The sequence below is a fragment of the Sphaeramia orbicularis genome, chromosome 3, assembly GCF_902148855.1.
Source record: "Sphaeramia orbicularis chromosome 3, fSphaOr1.1, whole genome shotgun sequence".
Taxonomy (NCBI): Eukaryota; Metazoa; Chordata; class Actinopteri; order Kurtiformes; family Apogonidae; genus Sphaeramia; species Sphaeramia orbicularis.
The window spans coordinates 8,760,547-8,782,063 of NC_043959.1; the positions used below are offsets into that span (position 1 = coordinate 8,760,547).

The window sequence follows — 21,517 nt, forward strand, 5'->3', positions numbered from 1 at the left end:
AATCAGCTCAAAGTTTAGACATAAGTTTATACTTCTTCCTACTCCTTTTTGACCAAGCAAAATTCAGACTTGCTAGTACTTGAAGATAGATTCTGTTCATTTAATTGTTATTACCTCGGTCAAGGAGGTTATGTTTTTGCCAGGGTTTGTTTGTTTGTTTGTCTGTCTGTCCGTTAGTGTGCAACATAACTCAAAAAGTTATGGACAGATTTTGATGAAATTTTCAGGGTTTGTTGGAAATGGGATAAGGAAGAAATGATTAAATTTTGGTGGTGATCGGAGGTGGGGGGGCCCACGGGGGGGCCCATTTCCAACAAACCCTGAAAATTTCATCAAAATCTGTCCATAACTTTTTGAGTTATGTTGCACACTAACGGACAGACAAACAGACAGACAAACAAACAAACAAACCCTGGCAAAAACATAACCTCCTTGGCGTGGGGGGGGCCCACAGGGGGGGCCACTGATCAGCCTTGGCGGAGGTCTGCGCTCTCCGAGTGCTTCTAGTTTTGTTTTTGTTTTAATTTGCTTCATTTTGCTTTATTTTGTTTCTTTGCATGTTCTAAATAAATAAATAAGTTTGGACATATTTTCAGTATGGCCTACTGCTGCTACTGACAAACAATTATGGCGTACTCGGAGAAATGTTCATCAGAAGTCTTGACCTTATATGTGCAAATGTTGTGACGTAACTAGTTATAGACGTAACAAATTAAGCAGGAATTAAAACAGGTTGTAGAAATCCATTTGATTTTTGCCAGAATGAATATAAAGATAGCTTTGGAGCACCTGGAGGGTTCGAATTCAAACTTTTTGAATTATTGGGGTCCCCAAATACACAAATAAATGTACCAAAGACTAACAGAAGTGGGTTTAGCAAAATATGACCCCTTTAAAAACTGACTAGTTTCATTGATTATCAATAGACTTTGCACCAGGATAAAAATAGCTCCCTGTCTCAGAGGTTTTGGGTTTTCTGCCCCAGTTCCAGGGCTGTCACCAACTGCTTTTGGTTTCAAACCCAATGACTTCAGACATTTGCTCAGATGTCCAAAGCCATCTCACCCACTGGATGGGATCAAATGTGCTATTAGCAGTACCAGCAGTGGCACAGACCAAAGGATCCTGTGGCCTGGAGGAGATCATTTCCACCTTTAACTGCACTTCCATCACTGAGCGTAGGTTCAGAGCTCTCCAGCTGCTTCAAGTGTTTTTGGCTTCATTCTTAATGTAGCTCTTGAAAGATCTGCTTTAACTGAGCTCCATGAGATCACCTCATTAATGTTTATGGTGTTTAACTCTGCACTGGAAATTTATTAGCCTTTCGGAAAGCTAAGTTAAAACTCATAAATTGTGAGCGCTTTAACCCAGGTGAAAATAGATCCAGCAGACACACAGCAATAGCGTAACGGGTGATGCCATCTGCTTCGCTGTCCTCGATGGCTTGTTGGAGATCAGCGCTGTCATGTGATTCCCCATCCGTTATCACTATCATCACTTTCTTGGCACCACGACGACCACCTTGTTTGAATGCTTGTGAGCTGTGAAAACACATTTGATTCATCATTTTTGGTACCAACACTGAAAAATATGCAGTTTGCTGCTCATGTACACTCACAGTCAATGAAAACTTTGAGAGCATATTTTTTTACATAATTTTTATTTTGAAACCCTAAACTGGAATTTTTTTAATATGAATCATTTGTTTAGGATATTGGCATACAGAAACAAAAATCTAAAGTTTCAAGAATAATTTCAAAACAAAAAACTTAACAAAAGAAAACGGCACCTGCCAAACACAAAGTCCCAACAGTAGCGGTCCTGGTTGGCAGTTGTGACTGCCGTCTCCCTGGACATGGTCTATGGTCAACAGAGCCTGTGGTGTTGTGGCGTTCAACCAGGTTTGTGATTGTGGGCAAGCTCATAATCGTTAACAAAAATGAACGAAATGATGAAAACTAAAATTGAAAAAATATTTTTGTTAACTAAAATAAATAAAAACTCTAATTAAAAGAAAAAAAAAACGATAACTAACTCAAACTGTATTGTGTGCTTACACAATTAACTAAAACATATAAAAATTATGGATAAAATTCCCTTCATTTTCGTCTTTGTCAGTGTCGGATTGGTATCAGATTGATTTATTTCGCTCCAGCAATTTTAGCTGGCGGCACCATACGACACTTCACAGTCTGTCATGTCTGGTCACTTGTGGTTTCCAGTCGTCTTCTGGTCCCCACTCTACCTGGAACATACAGACTAAAGCTGGGACAAAGCAGCACAGTCCTGTCTGGGGTTTACTTTAGTGATGGGGGGGTCGTTTTTTTTTTTTTTTTTTTTTTTTTTTTTTTTTGCTTACTGTGTGTGTGTGTGAGTGACAGAGACAGAGCGGAGCTGAATGACTGCGTCACACAGGTGTAAACATCCAGGTAAAGACTGGAGAGGTCATCACCATGAAAAGGCCCTCAAAGGCCTTAACTGCACAGTTTAGAAGAGGAGAAAAGAGGAGGATGAAAACTAATCCAATTACAGAGGTATGGAACCTGTTATAATGTTAAAAAACGTTTGATGTTACTAGCTACAGCTAGCTGAACTGAAATGAAGCAAAGTTGGCTAATAATGGAACTATAGAGGATTAAGATATGAGATATCTGCTAAGGTGTGGTTTATGGATGAGGAACTGGGTTATATATGTTTATAAGTGGTTTATATATGTTTGTATATGGTTTATATATGTTTGTATGTGGTTTACTGCTGGTTAGCTGGTTTATTTATATACCTTTCTCTTTGGTTTACTGCTGGTTAGCTGGTTTATATATGTTTCTATCTGGTTAAACTGCTGGCTGCTTTGTGCATCTCCTCTTACGCTTTGCTCTTCACATTATTTTCACGTAAGTGACGTTGTGTATGGATCGCACCCCCCCAACCTGCTATAGGGAATTTATACATTGTACTGTACATGTGTTTGTGTCTCTGCTCAGTCAATGAGCCACCCTAACCTGACCCCCAAATAAAGTGTTCAGGGTAACCCACTGATCCGCGCCTCACTAATTTCTTTGAATAGGATGGTGAGGAAGATAAAATATATGACATAACTAAAACTAATACTAAAAGTAAACTAAACTGAACTAAAACTAAGCATTCAGAAAAAAACGATAACAAATAAAAACTAGCAAACCTGCTCTAAAAACTAATTAAAACTAACTGAATTAGAGGAAAAAAATGTACAAACTAATTAAAACTAAACTATAATTAAAAATCCAAAACTATTAGAACCTTGATTGTGGGTTGGGAACAGCCCATACATAGCCCTGGCTATATCACCGGAGCTCAAAGCGGCCTCCACCATACCCAGTGCCTGGAGATGTTGTTGACATGATAGATGTGGCATGATGCCGTTCACTGGACTAACAATGGTGGCCTTTTTTGGGCCCTTATATAGGCCTTCAAAACCAATCCTCAAATTGTGCAGATACCCATTGAGTATTGCTCAATGTGAATTTGGTCCACTTTTGCAAAGAGACCAACCCATGTGCAATGAACCGTGACAACATGACAGCTCATCATTATCTCAACTACCCGAGCACTAGGTCATCAATAAATCCACAATGAATAGTTACAACCCCCCTACAAGTAGAAATATGGATCCATTTATACCTCAAAGTTTCTATTGACTGTCAGTATATAAATTGAATATTGTAATGATATCTTACCGTGCTGTACTGATGCCGAGGGCAGTGTTGGTCTCCTCTCCGCCTCGCTGGTTGATGCTACGTGCCCTCTTCACAACTTCTTCAACTGATTTGTAGTCACTAAGCTTAAACTCATGGACCACTTTTTCACCATACTGAACAACTCCAACCTAAAAAAAAAAGTACAACAGTGATGATCTCCAAAATGGGCTCTGTGCACGAATGTAGGACGTTTCGGCCTAGGACGTTTCGGACTGCACTTTTGCAGTCCCTAACCCTAACCCCAACCCTAACCCTAACCCTCGAAAGGCCGAAACGTCCGTCCACCCTGTGCACAGCCCCTCTATTTCCTGAACTTCAGGTGGCTCCTTTATTTCCTGTCTTTCATTATTGGACACACTGATTAATCCAAGTGTGTCTGCTGCTCCTTGTTGTGACCGCTGATTAATTAAGCACACCTGGATTAATCAGTGTGTCCAATAATGAAAGACAGGAAATAAAGGAGCCACCTGGGGTTCAGGAAGTAGTGGGGCTGTGCATAGAGCCCATTGGCACACATGGAATAATACAATGAACTAAAATGTCAGAGCATAATATCCTATGGTAAGTGTAACAGTCTCCCAGAAATGATATGCCTTTCAGTGGATTTACAAAATCCAGGATTATGACATTTCAGAGTGGAAATTGCATCCAGATCTGCACGTTTTAGGTTTCATCAGTAGCAGTTCAATTGTTAGAGTTGGCAAAAGGTCGTTGTTTACTTTAAATATTGTAAGTAGATAATAAAGTAAATAAAGTAGATCACTACAAAATTGTTTCTTAATCACATCTTTACATTTTACAACCTGTATTAAACTAAGCCCTGGTATTTTTCTCTAAACCCAAAGTGCTTTCAGTGCCGAAATCTACCATAAAAATGTCAACAGTGCTGTTATCACAACTAGCTGATGTTGTAAATGGAGTTGGAGCTACTGTTTGTGGAAAATAAACATAATAGTGTGAACAATTTAGTTTCAAGATCAGCATGTTTCCATTTCAAAATTACATCAAATAAAAACACAACAAAATAAAAGCATGTGTTACGTTCAAACAAATGTAATGTGGGGAGCCTTACATTATTAGTAAACCATAATCAGAGTTATTATTTTGTTCTATATAGACATAGTTGTATGGGCTGATCACAATCCAGGGTACCAGAAAGGGTGCACATATAGATAAAAAAATAATAATGCTCTATCAAAAAATCAGACAGGCCATTTTATTTGTCTTATATTTCTCTTTTAACCTGTTTCACCCTGACCATATTTTCAGGGGAAAAACGCCTAAAAAGACATACCCAAAGCAAATGAAGAATTCCTTCACAATAATAAGGGTCATATGGATGTTCTTGGTGTCTATGGACATTTAGAGACCTCACAGAATATATTCCCCTTGTCTAAAATATTGTATCTATTACTATGCCTGAGTAAACTGTAACAAACTAAAAGAGAAATTAGAATTTTTTTATCCTCGTCTGTTTTTTTTTTTTCAGCTGGATTGATGATGATATGCATAAATTAATTGTTCGTGTCAGAGATTTTTAATAGCGTATATTTCACCCCACAAAGATTAAAAATCATGTTTGAATATTAAAGTTTGCACTAAAATACACTTTTGATGTACTTTTATTAACATTAGAGTCTAAACTTTGAGCAAAAATTGAAAAAAACATCCATTGTCCTGATTTATTATATTTTTATAGTAGATGAATATTATTATAATTTTTAAGGCCCGCGGGCGGGCCGATAGGGCTAAAGGGGTTTTTAAAGTCCAAAGTATTTCTGTATTATGGTGTCTACTACAAATTTGGCAGGCTTGTACCCCTGTCAAATCAGAAATTATTGGGTGTACGGACACTACAGCCTAATAGCCTCCATATTTAATGCCTACAAAGATATACAGGGGTTGGACAAAATAATGGAAACACCTTAAAAAATCAACAAAATATAATTTAATATGGTGTAGGTCCGCCTTTTGCGGCAATTACAGCCTCAATTCTCCGAGGTATTGATTCATACAACTTGTGAATTGTTTCCAAAGGAATTTTAAGCCATTCTTCACTTAGAATACCCTCCGACTCTTTTAGAGATGATGGCGGTGGAAATCGACGTCTTACTTGAATCTCTAAAACTGACCATAAATGCTCAATAATGTTGAGGTCTGGGGACTGTGCCGGCCATACGAGATGCTCAACTTCATTAGAATGTTCCTCATGCCATTCTTTAACAATTCTAGCTGTATGGATTGGGGCATTATCATCTTGAGGTGAAGGTGTTTCCATTATTTTGTCCAACCCCTGTACAAATGTTTCAGCACTCAGGATAATCATGCATTGTTTATTGCATAGATGTCGTGTCCAAAGCATGCGTGCTGAAAAATTCCATATATTGACAGAAACAATAAAATTAAACCCACATATTTTGAATATGGTGTACGGACACTACTTGGTGTACGGACTCTACAAGATTGGAATGGAAATCTGGCTTACCACATGGTCGCATCTCTGTTAGATCTGTAACTAAGTCTTCCTGGTACAGGAGGAAATAAACATTTGTCAACAAGTTAGAACAATATATCTATAAGGCATATAGGCCATATTATTGATGGAAGTATATTGGTGTACGGACACTACATGAATTTTGGTGAACAAGGCGCCATTGAAAACATGCGGTTCGACGTAAACATCCGTTTGACACATTGTTACCAAATTTTCTGCAGCCAGGGAGCAGACCAAAATCTGTCTAGTTGTGCATATTTAGTCCTAATAATACTGAAATAACAGGTTCCCATTCTATTATTACAATTAAAGGGTTGTAAAAGAAGGGTTTTCACAACAAAATGGCTGATTGTCTTAATACTGAAAATAAAAATTGATAATCAAACAGCTGTTCAACAAAAATGATCAATAAATGAAAAGCAATGTGATGTGTGTATTTTGTAATAAAAAAGACACAGGAGTTGAGTAGTAATTATTTATTGTGTTACAAAACATTATGTCCAATAATTTTGCTCTCTTATAACAATAAAATTGTGCACATGTTTTCACGCTCACTGGGTCGCCATTTTATCAGTTTTTATCTGATTTTCTTCAAATTTGGAGGATTGCAAGATCTAGTAATAAGATGGCCAAAGAAACATTTTGGGAATGGTTTTGGGGGGTATCTGATGCAAAGATACTTGTACACCTTGAATGTGATCAGGCCGTGTAGGAGACAGTTAATGAATCATTTTTAAGTGAACATGGCAGAGTAAAGCTGCAGTATTGTTTGTCCAGTGGTTTCAGCACAGACTTTTACCCACACATCTCATCTGTTTGTGCTCCGTCCTTACACACCTGTATTTGACCTGGTCCAATATAGAACTTCTGAAGAATGTTGATGAGAAATGCTTGCACTTCATACCAAGGGTAGATGGAGTTTGACCCATCCAGAACAATCACTATATCCATATAGGTCTCACATCCTGAAAAACATTTACAGATGGCAGTTAACCCTTTCATGCACAGTGGTCACTCCAGTGGACAGTTATTCTACAGCTGCTCTCTGGTTTATTCATGGGTTTTATTGTTTTAGTTTCATATCAGCCAACACAATGGATGCTCATGCACCATCCCATACACTGAAATTCATACCATTACTGTAACTTTGCTGTTCTTGATAAACCTGATCTTCACTAACATTCATTCATTCATTCATTTTCTGAACCCGCTTTATCCTCACTAGGGTCACGGGGGTCGCTTGGAGCCTATCCCAGCTACATAGGGGCGAAGGCGGGGTACATCTCACTAACATGTTTGAGTGTAAAAAAAATGATAATTGTTATTTGACTGTAATTAACATTTCATTTTTCTTTTTTAACCCATTAAGACCCAAACATCCACCATCTACTAAAATCATCTACTGATATAAACTGTTTAATCCCTTATGATCGACTAATCCATGTCAATAATTGGTGTAAAATACAGTTTGTCATCTTTTCATGGTCATCAGATATGACCATATTTGGACATTCAGAAGCTCCATAGTTACCATGGAAACACTGTCATCTTCTACAACATTGATTCACCAGTAAAACCCATGGAGCTGGATCAATGACAGTGGATGGACACACTAGGTTTATGTTCAATTAATGAGATATTTTGCTGAAAAAGTAACTTTTTCTTCAGTTTTCTCTATTTTTGAAATAGTAATCCTCAACTTTTCTCTGAGCTTTCATGAACATCTACATGATTAGTAAATTAAATATCAGAAAATACCCAATTTCCACTGAAAAAAAAAACACAAAATACAATAAATAATATTACAATAATTGGTGATAAACCACTTAAGGATGGTTCAATATGGAGAAAAATTAATTTGGGAATTGCCACAAATGTCACACTGGGTCCTTATGGGTTAAACAAAAACTTGCTTTTTGTCGCATATTTTCTCCATGAAGTGAGTAATAACTAACTAAGTATGTAAAAATGTGAGAAAGCATCAGATTAGCAGCATTAAACATGTTTTTATTTCATAGTTTTCACACAGTATATCAATAAATACATGTTTCTTTGCTTCTAAAGTTAAACGTATGGTGTCCAGCTGAGTGGATATTTTTGTGACTCCATGAAAAATAGGTTAAAAAAAACATTCAATCGCATTTTTTGTTTGTTTGTTTGTTTTTTATTCCATGCCTGAAGAGGAATAAAAACCACTCGGGGGGGGGGGGGGGGGGGGGGGGGGGGGGGTGAATCTTGAATAATGTTCTCATAATTCATGCATGAAAGGGTTAATCATAAGAGCCTTTTGTACCTGTCTAAATACAAAGCAGATATTTATAATTGTACAATTAACCCTCTGATATAAACAGCAGTGATTCATGAATGAAACAGACACGCTGAGACTTACTTTGAAAAGCAGGTGCAATTGTTCTGGAGAACTTGAAGCTTGCATTGACTCTGGAGCAGATGCCAGTACTGTAGTAAGAGCTGCCGCATTCGTAGGACCACAGAGGCCCACAGGCCTGAAAGGAAAAACAAACTGGATACACAAGCAGCAACCACCACAACATGGAACTGCAAATCCAAAGTTCATGCATGCAGAGAACTCCCGCAGGGAAAACAGCAGGATGACAACCATGTCATCAAAAGATAATCTTGTCCTTTTATCCATTATGACAGTGGTTCCCAACCTTTTTTGACTCGTGACCCCATTTTAACATCACAAATTTCTGGTTACCCAGACATTCAAAGCAGAGATTTTTTTTTTTTTACTACAATTAATTTGTTTTTGATCATATAATAGTTTGCTATACTACGTTGCAAATAACATTAATTTTAGATGACATTTAGTCTATATAATGTATATTATTATGGACAGAGGCAGTAAATCCAGGTGTAGATTACTGCACAAAGGGGGAATTTTGTTTTCCTTGGTCAGGATATGTACAGTCAGTCCAGCTGTGATTTACAAGGAGGACATTTAATACTGAACAAACAAGAACTTAAAGATAGAATTAAAGATAAACAGAACCACAGTGCTTCAGTTTCAGCTTCAGAGTTCGTCTTTTATGTATTGTGATTGTCTCTGTCAACTTACCATATATATTTTTTTTATTAGTAAGTTTTTATTTTTATTTTTATCAATTACTAGAAATTCCAGGCGACCCCATTTGAATTCCAGGTGACCCCATGTGGGGTCCCGATCCCAAGGTGGAAAAACACTGCATTATGAGCACTGACATTTTATTAACCCATAAAGACCGAGCACTACTTATGTGGTAGTTTCCAAATTATATTTCCTCTCTATTTAACCTTTCTTAAGTGATTTATCACTATTTATTATATTATCCTATTGTTGTTTTGCATTTTTCAGTGTAAATCAGGTATTTTCCTATATTTATTTTACCATTCATGTAGATAAAAGCTCAGAGTAAATTCAATCGGTAAATTCAAAGATCATTAGTTCACCAATTATTTCTACATATTAATAGGATTAGTGCAGGGCTGTCAAACTCATTTTAGTTCAGGGGCCACATTCAACTAAATTTGATCTGCAGTGGGCCGAACCAGTAAAATATTAACATAATAATATATAAATAATGTCAACTCCAACATTTTCTCTATGTTTTAGATTGAAAAAGGTAAGTTTACATTATCAAAAGGTTTACATCTACAAACTATCCTTTCAAAAGATGTGAATAACATGAACAAACTGAAAAAAATAAGTGTAATTTTAACAATATTCTGCCTCAGTTTATCATTTACACATGTTCATTAGAACTTACAGGTCACAGTGGATCTACAAATACACAAAACATTTCGTAACAGGTGGAATATTGTTAAAGTTGTACTTACTTCTCTTGAGACATTTCAGGTTGTTCATATTTATTATTATTATTATTATTATTATTATCATTATTATTATTATTATTATTATTATTATTAATAATTAATAATAATAATAATAATAATAATAATAATAATAATAATAATAATAATAATAATGCATTTTATTTGTATAGTGCTTTTCAAAGAACTTAAAGACACTTTAGCAGCACTTACAGCAGATAAAAACAGAAACCAAACAAATTAAAAACAGATAAAAAGTAGATGCAAAAGGCAGCTATACAAATATAAAACAATTAAACATTAAAAGCAATCTTAAATGAATGAGTATTTGTTCAAGTTATTCACATTTTTTGCAAAATTATACTTTGTTTTAGTGTAAATACATGAAAATATTTACATTTACAAACAGAAAAAAATGGAGTTGTCATTATTTATAGATTATTAGGATAGTATATGACTGAATCCTGCTCACTTGAGATTGAATCGTTCTGAATGTGGAACCTGAACTAAAAGGATTGTTAATGTCTTCAATGTAATTTTTGCATTTCACAAATTCATCCCCAGGGCCGGACTGGACCCTTTGGCGGGCTGGATTTGGCCCCTGGGCCGCATGTTTGACACCTGTGGATTAGTGGATCAACCAGTATTAAACATTTTAGATGTTTGGGTCTTTATGGGTAAAATGTGTGCTGTCTCAGAAGTCTCTGCATGAAAAAAAAAACAAAAAAACAAACAGTAACACATTAAAATAAGTACACACTATGAAGCATTAGTTAAGCATTAACAAATACTGAATTCATCATTTGTAAAGCATATTTCTGACATGAATACTCATTAGTATATGGTTTATAAGCACAGTAATAATGGTTTTACTCATCATTAATTAGCTCATCTACAATGTGCTTAATGATTGTATTTTCATACTTTCTAAATTATAGATTCAGCGTTTAAGTACTCAGACATGTACTCATGGTTAGTGAACATGTTAGTGGGTATTTTATACTAACTCACACATTTATTTTCCAATAGATGTCCTGTAAACAGTTATTAAAACAGGAATTCATTATTTCAGGTAGTTCTAAAGCACTTACTACTCATTAATTAAGTCTATGGTGTGAGCTCATCTAAAGTGTGCACTGTCTATGACATCTAAAGCATTTACTAAAGAGATTTAAAGGTTGGCAACGCCTAAAGACTCACAAAAGTGTCAGTTATTCTAACAAAAGAAAGACACAGCATGTGAGATTATCAAACAAACTGCATGATTAAATGATGAATGATTATGAATGATGAGTAAAACATTTATAACTGTTCTTATAAACCATATACTAATGAGTATTCATGTCAGAAATATGCTTTATAAATAATGAATTCAGTATTTGTTAATGCTTAACTAATGCTTCGTAGTGTGTACTTATTATGAAGTGTTACCAAAAAAACATTAATACTCTGCTCTGTCACAAGAATATAGATGTTCAGAGGTTTCACACCACAAAACTGTTGTCTTTGGGGTTGGATGTGAGCGTCATCCCCAGCCGCATCTTGTCCTTTCGCTCTGATACGTTGGTCAGAGATATCCTTCCTTGAGGGAAAAAGAATCTCACTGAGATGATCTCAGACACATAAAATAAACATGAATACATGCACTATCCTTCAAAGACCAAACACAAGCTCCACCATCTGGGAACTTGGTTTGTTATTGCTGTCTGGCCAGCTGAAGCAGCGACTACATCTTCAGATCAAACGTCTACTTGACAAAACTTCACGTGCTGATCTAACCAATGCCACACGTGTGAGCCATATGAAGATGCATGTGGTGACAGATGTGTGGTATAACACACATGTGGAAATGTACATAAACCATTAAGAAAAAATGGTAAAATGTGGAATGACTGGTATGGTACCCACACTTCTGTCTCCCACATGTCGCCACAATGCTGATGGAGACACATGCAGCTATGTTCAAACGCACACATAAAGTCAGTCCATGTAGGGACTTTCAGATGAAAATCCCGACTCATTTTGTAATACTTTACCTAAATTGAGCTTGGAGCATCCGTTTCCATTGATTCGTTTACTCAGCGAACATTTATAAATGTCTCCTGTCTGGTATGGGCCATTCATTTCATATGGAGCCCCCACTAATAACCTGCAAACAAGCAAAAACAAAACTCAGGATCAGCACTTTAAGACAAAGTCTGTGTTTAAAGAATAGACTGTATTCAGGAGGGGACAGCCCAGCAAAAATCCCGAAAGTCTCCACCTGGATTTAATTCAGGCAATAGTTCAGAACCTTCCATTGGATGATTACTGCAGTGACTGAGAGGTTTCATCTGTAACAAGTTCTTTAACCCTTTAACTGATGCAGGAAGTAGTTTGTCATTTCTTAACCAACCATCAGTTTGATAGAAGCATAAAGACTGGGCTGTGTTTAATGGATAAAGGTCATGTGGTCTGATGAGTCCCATCAGGGTGAGAAGAGAGGGAGATGACGTGATTACCAGCGTTGGGCAAATTACTTTAAAAAGTAATTAGTTATAGTTACTTTCCCAAAAAAGTAATTGAATTAATAATGGAATTATTCCTTCATAAATGTAATTAGTTACCAGGGAAAGTAATTATTGCGTTACTTTTTTTTGAAAAACCTTCAAATATGTAAAAGGAAACTGATTTTTGAGTGTGTTTCACAGGTCAGTTATAGATTAGAACAGCAGACAGGTACTGAATACCAGGACTGTGGTGAGGCTGGGGTCCACCAGGGCCCGGCTTTTCCACCACATAAGAGCATATCTGCATTTATAGAAGAAGATGCTCCTCCAGTTAATCCTACATCTCCACTTTTTTCAGGCGCTCCTCTCTGATCCAGCAGTAAATGTCTTCAGTCCAGTCAGTCAGACTCACTGATAACGCCTCCCCTAAATTAGCTGCATGTAGCTGCGTTCAAGTGCATGTGGTGTGCTGGGACAACTCAGACTCATGGACACACAGGTGAAGCATGAAGGGATTGTGGGTATTTTGAACAGAAGAACAGCACGAAAATGAACGGCTGGCAATTAATCAGTTCTTATCGTTCACTGAAAAGAGCCGTTCAAAAGACTCGACTCGTCCGTGAACATCACACCTCTGGTGTCTGGCTGAGTGAGTCAGGACGGATAACAGCTGTTAGATATCAGTGCAAAGTAATGCACCACATTTCACTGCCAGTAACGGTAACGGCGTTGGAACGTTTCAAATAGTAATTCATTAGATTACCCATTACTGGAAAACATTAGTAACACCGCTATTTTTAACGCCATTATTCCTAACACTGGTGATTATCCATCATGCCTAGTGCCTACAGTCCACGCCTGTGGGGGTGGTGTTATGATCTGGGGTTGGTTCAGTGGGTCCATAAAAGGAGGTCAGATGCACCTGAATATACTGAATGACCAGGTCTAAACATTAATGGATTGACTGATTGATTTATTTTTCATGACATACACATATACCAAGATAACAATGCTAGGATTCATCAGGATCAAATTGTGAAACAATGGTTCACAAGCATGAAACATCATTTTCACACATGGACTGTCCAGACTTGAACCCGAGGGTTCATGAGCGCTGCACAGCAACAATTCACTGGCTGAGGCTCCGGCTCCGTCCCTGTACGGTCCCAACTCGGGCTCTGACGTCGGCTACGGCCCCGACCCTGGCAGAGGCTCTGTCCTCGACACGCCAGCTAGTAAGTAAGTAAATTTTATTTATAGAGCACTTTTCACAGAGTCACAAAGTGCTTTATCAAATCCAATCAAAATCAAATCAGATTTACAGAAACCCAACAGAATCCTCCAGGAGCAAACACTTGTGACTGGTGACAGTGGTGAGGAAAAACTTCCCTTTAACAGCAGAAACCTGGAGCAGACCCAGACTCCTGAAGGATGGACGTCTGCCTTGACCAGTTGGGGTTAAAGAGCGAAGGAGGAGAAAAGAGAGAGTGATAGAGATATGGAGAGACCAGGGGAAAGGGGGAGAGGGGGAGAGGGGGAGAGGGGGAGAGGGGGAACGGCCTCAGCTACGGCCTCAGCCCCAGCTCCGTCTGGTGTATCCATGCATACCTCCGTCAGTCTCCTCTAACCCCCCTGCTCTTCCAGAACAGCCCCAGTTCAGACCTGTGTGACTAACGTTACATTTCCTACTGATTTATGTCAGTGACTAAACAGTTTACTGGTGAACTTTCCATCCTAATAAACTAATATAGCCAAGCTCTGGCTCTGGCTGTGTTTCCTGTACAAGCACTTCCAGCCTCTGAGAACATACTATTTATGCATGAAGAGGGGTACGAGCAAAGAGGGGGGAGGGGCAAATGGTAGTCGAGTTTGATAGACATATCACCGTTCAATCATTTTGATTGGGCGCTCAAAATGATTGGATGGTGTTTTTTCAGTCCTGTCTGTTCCACAGGTGACTAAATTTTTCAATTTTTGTGTTAGAGCATTTAATTAATTAGCTGTAATCAGGGTGTGAAGGGGATTTTAAGCAATATAGGAAAAAATGCTCAAGGAAAACATCTCAGACCCCGCCTTTAAGCAACTATGGATGTAAAAAAGAAAATGTTGTGATATTTGTTATGACATTGCATAAGCATGTGTTCCATAATCAGTGAATAATCCAATGATATATTCTGTGTGATTTAGTTTTCCAAGTGAGATTGAGATTTCATTTGGCCATATCATATTGTTCATTATATAATTTTTTCCTCAAGTAAGCTGAAATTAGAGCTAGTTTTCCCAGCTCTCTCATTTAATTATTGTTTAATTTAATTACACTAATTTTATTTAATTTATCTTAGTTGGGATATGTGAGCATTTAGGGCTGAACTAGTGACTCAAGTCATAGTTAATTAATTTGTTGATTATTTTCTCAATTATTTGATTCATTACTTCATCTACAAAATGTCAGAAAACAGTGAATATGTGTGTTCTAATAAATGAAAGTCACTTCTTGGAGTGTCTTATTTGGTTTATAACTCAAAGGTATCTATATTACAAGTGCCAAGTGGCCTCTGTCTGTGTGAGTGTGTGTCTGGCGATTCACACTAAATCTGTACAGAGCTGACTGCTGCAGTTTGGCATACATATGTATTTTTGGTCGAGGAACAGACTAGCCAAATGACAAGTTGACACGACCAATATTTTGGGAGATATTAGTCATTTTAGAATACAATAACCCTGCAGTCACACTGCTTAGGCCAGAACGCTTTGGTGGTGACTGTTGGACAAATGTGGTACAGCATGCACAAATCCACAACATAAAAACAACCACATCTAGAACCCCTGGATCCCCACGGGTCAGCACACTAGTTCAGTTTAAAGTCACAGTGAATGAGAGAAAACTGAACATCTTTACATTTAAGAAGCTGGAATCAGAGAATTTAGTCTTTTTTCTAACAAAATCACTCAGACCAGTTATAGATTATCAAAATAGTTGGTGATTAATTTAATAATATATTAACTGATTTAAAAGATTTGTGAGCATCTCTACACTGATTTCATTTCATTAAGTTTTTATTATAACTACCAAAACAAAGATGGAGATGAAAGATGGATTTACTAGACAAAAAGTAGTTTTTAATAGTACAACAGAACTCCACTTACCTATGCTTTAATGAAATTCAGTGCTAACAAGATAGATAGATACAATGATAGATAGAACGATAGGTAGATCGACAGCTTGATAGGTCAATAGATAGACTAAAATAAATCCCTGCACTGAATATAAATCACTCCCACTGACATTAACAGTTTTCTCTATTGTCTCTTTTTGGTCCATTTAGGTTATTAATATAGACTGAAGATTAAAAATGTTATGGTTAAAACATTTACAATTATGCAAATTAGGTGATGACCTCATTTAACAACTTCTTGTGACTTTTAGGACAAACAGTTGATACTTTCACCACTGACGAAGTGGAAACACTGAAGACATCCATGTATCACTGCAGTAATCACAAAAATGTAGCTTCTTCTTCTTCACATTATACCTTCAATTTGCACTCATTTGTTGTGGTTAAATTGGAACTGCACAACTCCCAGCTATGTTGAGCAGTCCTTCACATTGTTGTTTATACTCCACTGAACTGACCCTAGAAGGGGTAAAAGGCTCATTTGACTTGCCTCCTAAATGGGGAGTGAGTTGGGACATTTAACCAGAGGGTGAAGCATTGAATACGTCCCACAGTGTGTGGACAAGTGTTCCAAATGTTCAGGTTTTACTGGGACTTGTTATAGTCTCCTAAGTGGACCGTAAGGATAAAAACCAAACCAAACTGAAGAAAATTGTGATCAAAACCAACCAACCAAACAAATAAATAAATAGCCTAAGTGAGTCCTGCAGAGTGTCTCTTTTTGGTCACTTTAGCCGGTCCCCAAGCCTGAATAAAGGAGGACGGTTGGAATTTGGACATTAAAAAAAATAGGACCAATGGCCCTGTAGCTTACCGGCCAAATTAAAAGCTTTGGGAAATGTATCCAGATGCCATTTATTATCACCCAGTTCTGTGTATTTATTATATTACAGAAATAGCCCATGTTTTGGTCATATTCCAATCAGGTCTGTAAAAAATTCAAATTCCAACTTGATATCATTGAGATTTACTGATTTATTGTATCAATCCACTTCCTATCTGTTATAATGGGAACATTTTTCAAAGTTGCACCGAATCCAGAATCAGATCCGGATCCAAATAATTTCACTGAAATTTTTTCCCCATAAGAGCCCATGTTAAGTGTAAGTTCCCGGATCCAGAAGAAGATCCTGATCAGCATGTGGCCATTATGTTTTGGTCATCTCCCCATCAGGGCTGGACTGTAGAAATTTACACTGGCTATCATTTATATTTACTGAGTTACTGCATTGATCCACTTCCTATCTCTTATAATGGGGGAATTTTTCAAAGTCGCACCAAATCCGGAATCAGATCCAGATCCAAATAATTTCACTAACTTTTGTTGACATCATCATAAAGAAGCTGTATACCAAGTTTGAAGTCAATTGGAATTGTAGTTTCAGAACAGAAGACGATTGAAAGTTTTGTAACAGACGACAGACGCCGTATGACGACAATAGCTTACAGCCTGTCAGCTGATAAGCTAAAAAAAAAACAAGTTCAGTTCATTTGTAGCTCTAAAGATAGATAGATAGATAGATAGATAGATAGATAGATAGATAGATAGATAGATAGATGGAGTAATGTAATATTTAAGTACATTTAGTAATGATTACGCAGGAATCAACTGGGAAACAAATACAGAAAAAAAACAGGAATGATTTTATGGCCTTTAAAACATTTAAAGTGTTATCAAATATTTGAGGTCAGAAGTCTGAAAGGATTCACAGACCTGCGTTGGGCTCTGGACATTCTTGTCACATGACGTAGCGTCAGTGAGGATAGTCCTGCACTTGACATCACAGTAGGTTTCCTGTGAGGGGTCAGCGTGCTCTAATAAATGTCACTGAGATGGGGGAGTATGAAAAAGGTCCTGAGTGTTTATTTCAGAAGTCTTGGAGAGCATTAAGGCCTCAAAGGGGGTCATAACTCAATTGCATTTAGAGATAAGACCTCTTTGTGCTCTTTAAGTACGGGGTGGGGGTGTGTATGTGTGTGTGGGGGTCATGTTGTTTTATTTATTACTGACAATCCACTTTGTTTCAATCATGAAAGTCCTTCAGGGTTTCATGTTGCATCTTGTGATGTGTCTGTGATATGTTTAGATTAAATAGTACACATTTCTTTACATTGTGCACAAGTCACAAGATTTAACTGCCTCAGAATTTTTACGAGATAACATAAAACCCCAGAGCATGTATGTTGTTCAAAACTCTATATTTAATAATGCAGAACTCTATATTTAATAATGCAGAGTGTAAAGATTAACTGCAAAGAAATAATGTATTTACAGCACTGCCAATTTATAACTGACTTCATAAACAGAGACAAGAGTTATTTAGTTACAATTTGCCTGAATCAAAGCTTCAGAAAATAGAAAATGTACTTTTATGTTATTGCTGTTGATTATATACATATGTGTGTGTGTACTGTTGTTATTTCTATATAGATATTTTTATATATACTTTTATCCTGTTGTATTTTCTTTCATATCCTTTTACTTTTATACTTTTTGTGGTTGTTGTTTCAGCTGCTTCTGGAATAAAGGACAAGTTGTTTGTCATTTTCAAACATGTCTTTTTCCTGTCTTTACAAAAATAATCAGCAGCTGCAGCTCTAATCAGAAGTCAAGAAGTATCTTGTAAAATAGAATCACTGGCTCATTTAATGATCTGTTTTAAATCAGGATTACGTTGTCTTAAAAAGGAAGACAAAAAACAAGCGGAGGAGGAAAAGAAAAGTTCAGTTTTTTATAACTAAATAGTAGCTTTTGATGTTACCATTCTGTATTAAACTAATGACGTTCCTGAAAAGGTTCACTGAAATCAGTAAGCCAGGAATCCAAGTGAAATTCACAGGAAAAGCAGCGGGCAAAGAAACTACTCCCAGTCCAGTGGTTCCCAAAGGAAAGACAGTCCATACCACGTCATTGCAAAAGCAGAGCTCAGAAAACCTCCTGTGTGGACTGGTGGGTCAAAGTCAAACCATTAAAGACATAAAAATCTTCACCTTTTAGCATTTCTGGGCCATAATCTTTGATTTCAGACTCACTCTAAAATACCACGGTTACAGTTTCTAATATGTAGAAGTTAAAAGTCAGCGCATGCTCTTAAATTGAGCAGAGTTAGCATTTGTGTCATTTCAGAGCACAGGTGTCAAACATGCGGTCCGGGGGCCAAATCCGGCCCGCCAAAGGGTCCAGTCTGGCTCCTGGGATGAATTTGTGAAATGCGAAAATAGTACTAAAATATGAACAATCCTTGTAGCTCAGGTTCCACATTCAGACCAATTTAATCTAATATGGGCAGGACCAATAAAATACTATCATAATAACATATAAATAATGACAACTTCAAATTTTTCTCATTGTAAATGTAAATATTTTCATGTATTTACACTAAAACAAAAAATGTGAATAACCTGAAATGTCTTAAGAGAAGTAAGTACAATTTTACCAATATTCTGTCTGTTATTAAATGTTTTGTGGATTTGTAGACCCGCTGTGATCTGTACGTTATAATGTACATGTGGAAATGATAAACTGAGGCACAATATTGTTAAAATTACACTTATTTTTTCAGTTTGTCGATGTGATTCACATCTTTTGAAAGGGTAGTTTGCAGATGTAAACCTTTTCAGAATGTAAATTCACTTTTTTCGCTCTAGAGAAAAGTTTGGAGTTGACATTATTTATATATTATTATGTTATTATTTTACTGCAGATCTAATTTAGCTGAATCTGGCCCGTGAACTAAATGAGTTTGACAGCCCTGTTTCAGGGAGAATCAGAAGTCATTTAAGACGTTGAACACATTCCTCCACATACAAAGCAAGTGTTCTTCACCACACTGAAAATCATTGGTGATCTCTGTAAAAAGACACTGGTTGACTTTTCAATAGAACACATAGCATGTTTTTTCTCCATTAAAGGGACTTTTTCTTTCTACAAGTCTGTCCGCTGAGCACAGACTGAAAACACATTCAGGCTGTTTGTTGACCAGAAAAACTCCTGATGACTCAGCTCATATGTCAAATAGATTTACCTGCATTTACAATAAAAGCACAAATGTTGAACACAAAGGGTTCATGGGAATGACAGCAGCTTGTATGTTTTAATCACCTCCACATGGTATTCTTCATATTTTAAGCTCATAATAAAACAATAATTAGGCTGCAGTCAGAGGTAAACTGTGTGATGGTAGAGGTCATGTCTTTGATATCTTTGATAAAAACAGTGGTCATATGTTGGACAGCCTTTGGCGTGAGATGTCAGGTATTAGGGATAAACATTTCACAGTGACTATATTTACAGTTCTACTATTATTCCAAATTTGACAATGATCTGAATTTGACAGGTTTCATGTAAAGAGGATTCCACTTGGATATTCTGAATTAGGCCTTTTTCTGAAAGTATTTTCCAAATGAGACATGCCGATTCTATTTCAGTTTTATGAGGTGTACATTGTAAAAAAAAACAACAAAACAAAACATAAAAAACGGTATTATTTCAGCAGCAGGGGTGCCGAAAAAATACTGTTAAATAATGGAAAATAACCATCTCATAAAAATACGGTAATTTTCCATAATAAAAATACAGTTTTTCACCCTAACTTTACATATTTTGCTTTTTTTTTTTTTTTTGACTTTTAATGTTTATTAAAGAATATTTACATGTATTAAAACAATCAAAAAAAAATATATATATATATATAATTTTCAATGAGACTCAGTTGTCCAATCCACTGCTGAAAACTGTATTTGGACAGTTTCTCAGTGCTTATACATGTTATACATTCATAAAAATACATTTATTCAACATTTTTGTTGTGAAACCTCCCGTAATTACACAAGATATTTGTCAGTTAACAAACAAGTCTTGTTAAACTTACAGAACAAATACTTCTTTTACGGTTGATTGTCAGTAATTTTATCTTGTTTTCTTATTTTTTTACAGTATTAAACTTTAAATTAACAGTTTAATCTCATAAATAGAAAAGAAATATTTGTGGAATACATTTGCAGATGTATTTTAACTGCATTTTTTTGTGGAAAAAAAAGGAAATTTTATGGTTATTCACAGTTACAGTTTTTTCGTGTTATTTTACATTTGACGTGTAAAATCCCAGTCTGTTTTTGTCATTTCATTGATATTTTCCTGCATCTTAAAAATACAGGAAAAATCTGTAAAATAAACAGTGAAAATTCTGTTAAATTGCAGATTGTTTTTACAGCGTAAGAGCCATGTTGAGAAATGTATTTTTTTGTTTAAATTATTCTTGGTTTGCTAGAATGTTATTTTGAGCATGCAAATTCATAATTCATGTAGGTAAGAATATAACTTAGTTCATCATTATGAAGTACATTTATTCATTAAACCACTAGGTAAAGTGCAGTTAAAGCATGCAGTGTACCTCACAGGATATGCTCCAATTCTCAGGTGTCAAACATGCGGCCTGGGGGCCAAATCTGGCCCGCCAAAGGGTCCGGTCCGGCCCATGGGATGAATTTGTGAAATGCAAAAATTACACTGAAGAAATTAATAATCAAGGATGTTAAAATAATTTTAGCTCAATTTAATCTAGAGTGGATCAGATCAGTAAAACACTATAATAATAACTTATGAATATTGAAAAATGCAAATTTTCCTCTTTGTTTTAGTGTAAAAAAAGTAAAAAAAAAAAAAAAAAAAAAAAGTTTACATTTACAGACTAGCCTTTTACAAAAAATGTGAATAACCTGAACAAATATGAACAACCTGAAATCTCTTAAGAGAAGAATGTGGAATTTCACCAGTATTCTGTCTGTTATTAA

The 21,517-nt window shown here is 36.3% G+C and overlaps 1 protein-coding gene across 1 annotated transcript in view; it reads right to left on the reverse strand.

Annotated features, from left to right (window-relative positions):
* Positions 1-21,517, reverse strand: part of itga11a (integrin, alpha 11a) — a 166,976-nt gene that overhangs the window by 81,847 nt on the left and 63,612 nt on the right. The window contains exons 3-8 of the mRNA XM_030128769.1: positions 12,096-12,208; positions 11,550-11,641; positions 8,618-8,732; positions 7,066-7,193; positions 3,714-3,862; positions 1,397-1,541 (exon numbers count right to left, since the gene is read on the reverse strand). Coding sequence (XP_029984629.1) covers positions 1,397-1,541; positions 3,714-3,862; positions 7,066-7,193; positions 8,618-8,732; positions 11,550-11,641; positions 12,096-12,208 — 742 coding nt within the window. The remainder of the gene's footprint in view (positions 1-1,396; positions 1,542-3,713; positions 3,863-7,065; positions 7,194-8,617; positions 8,733-11,549; positions 11,642-12,095; positions 12,209-21,517) is intronic.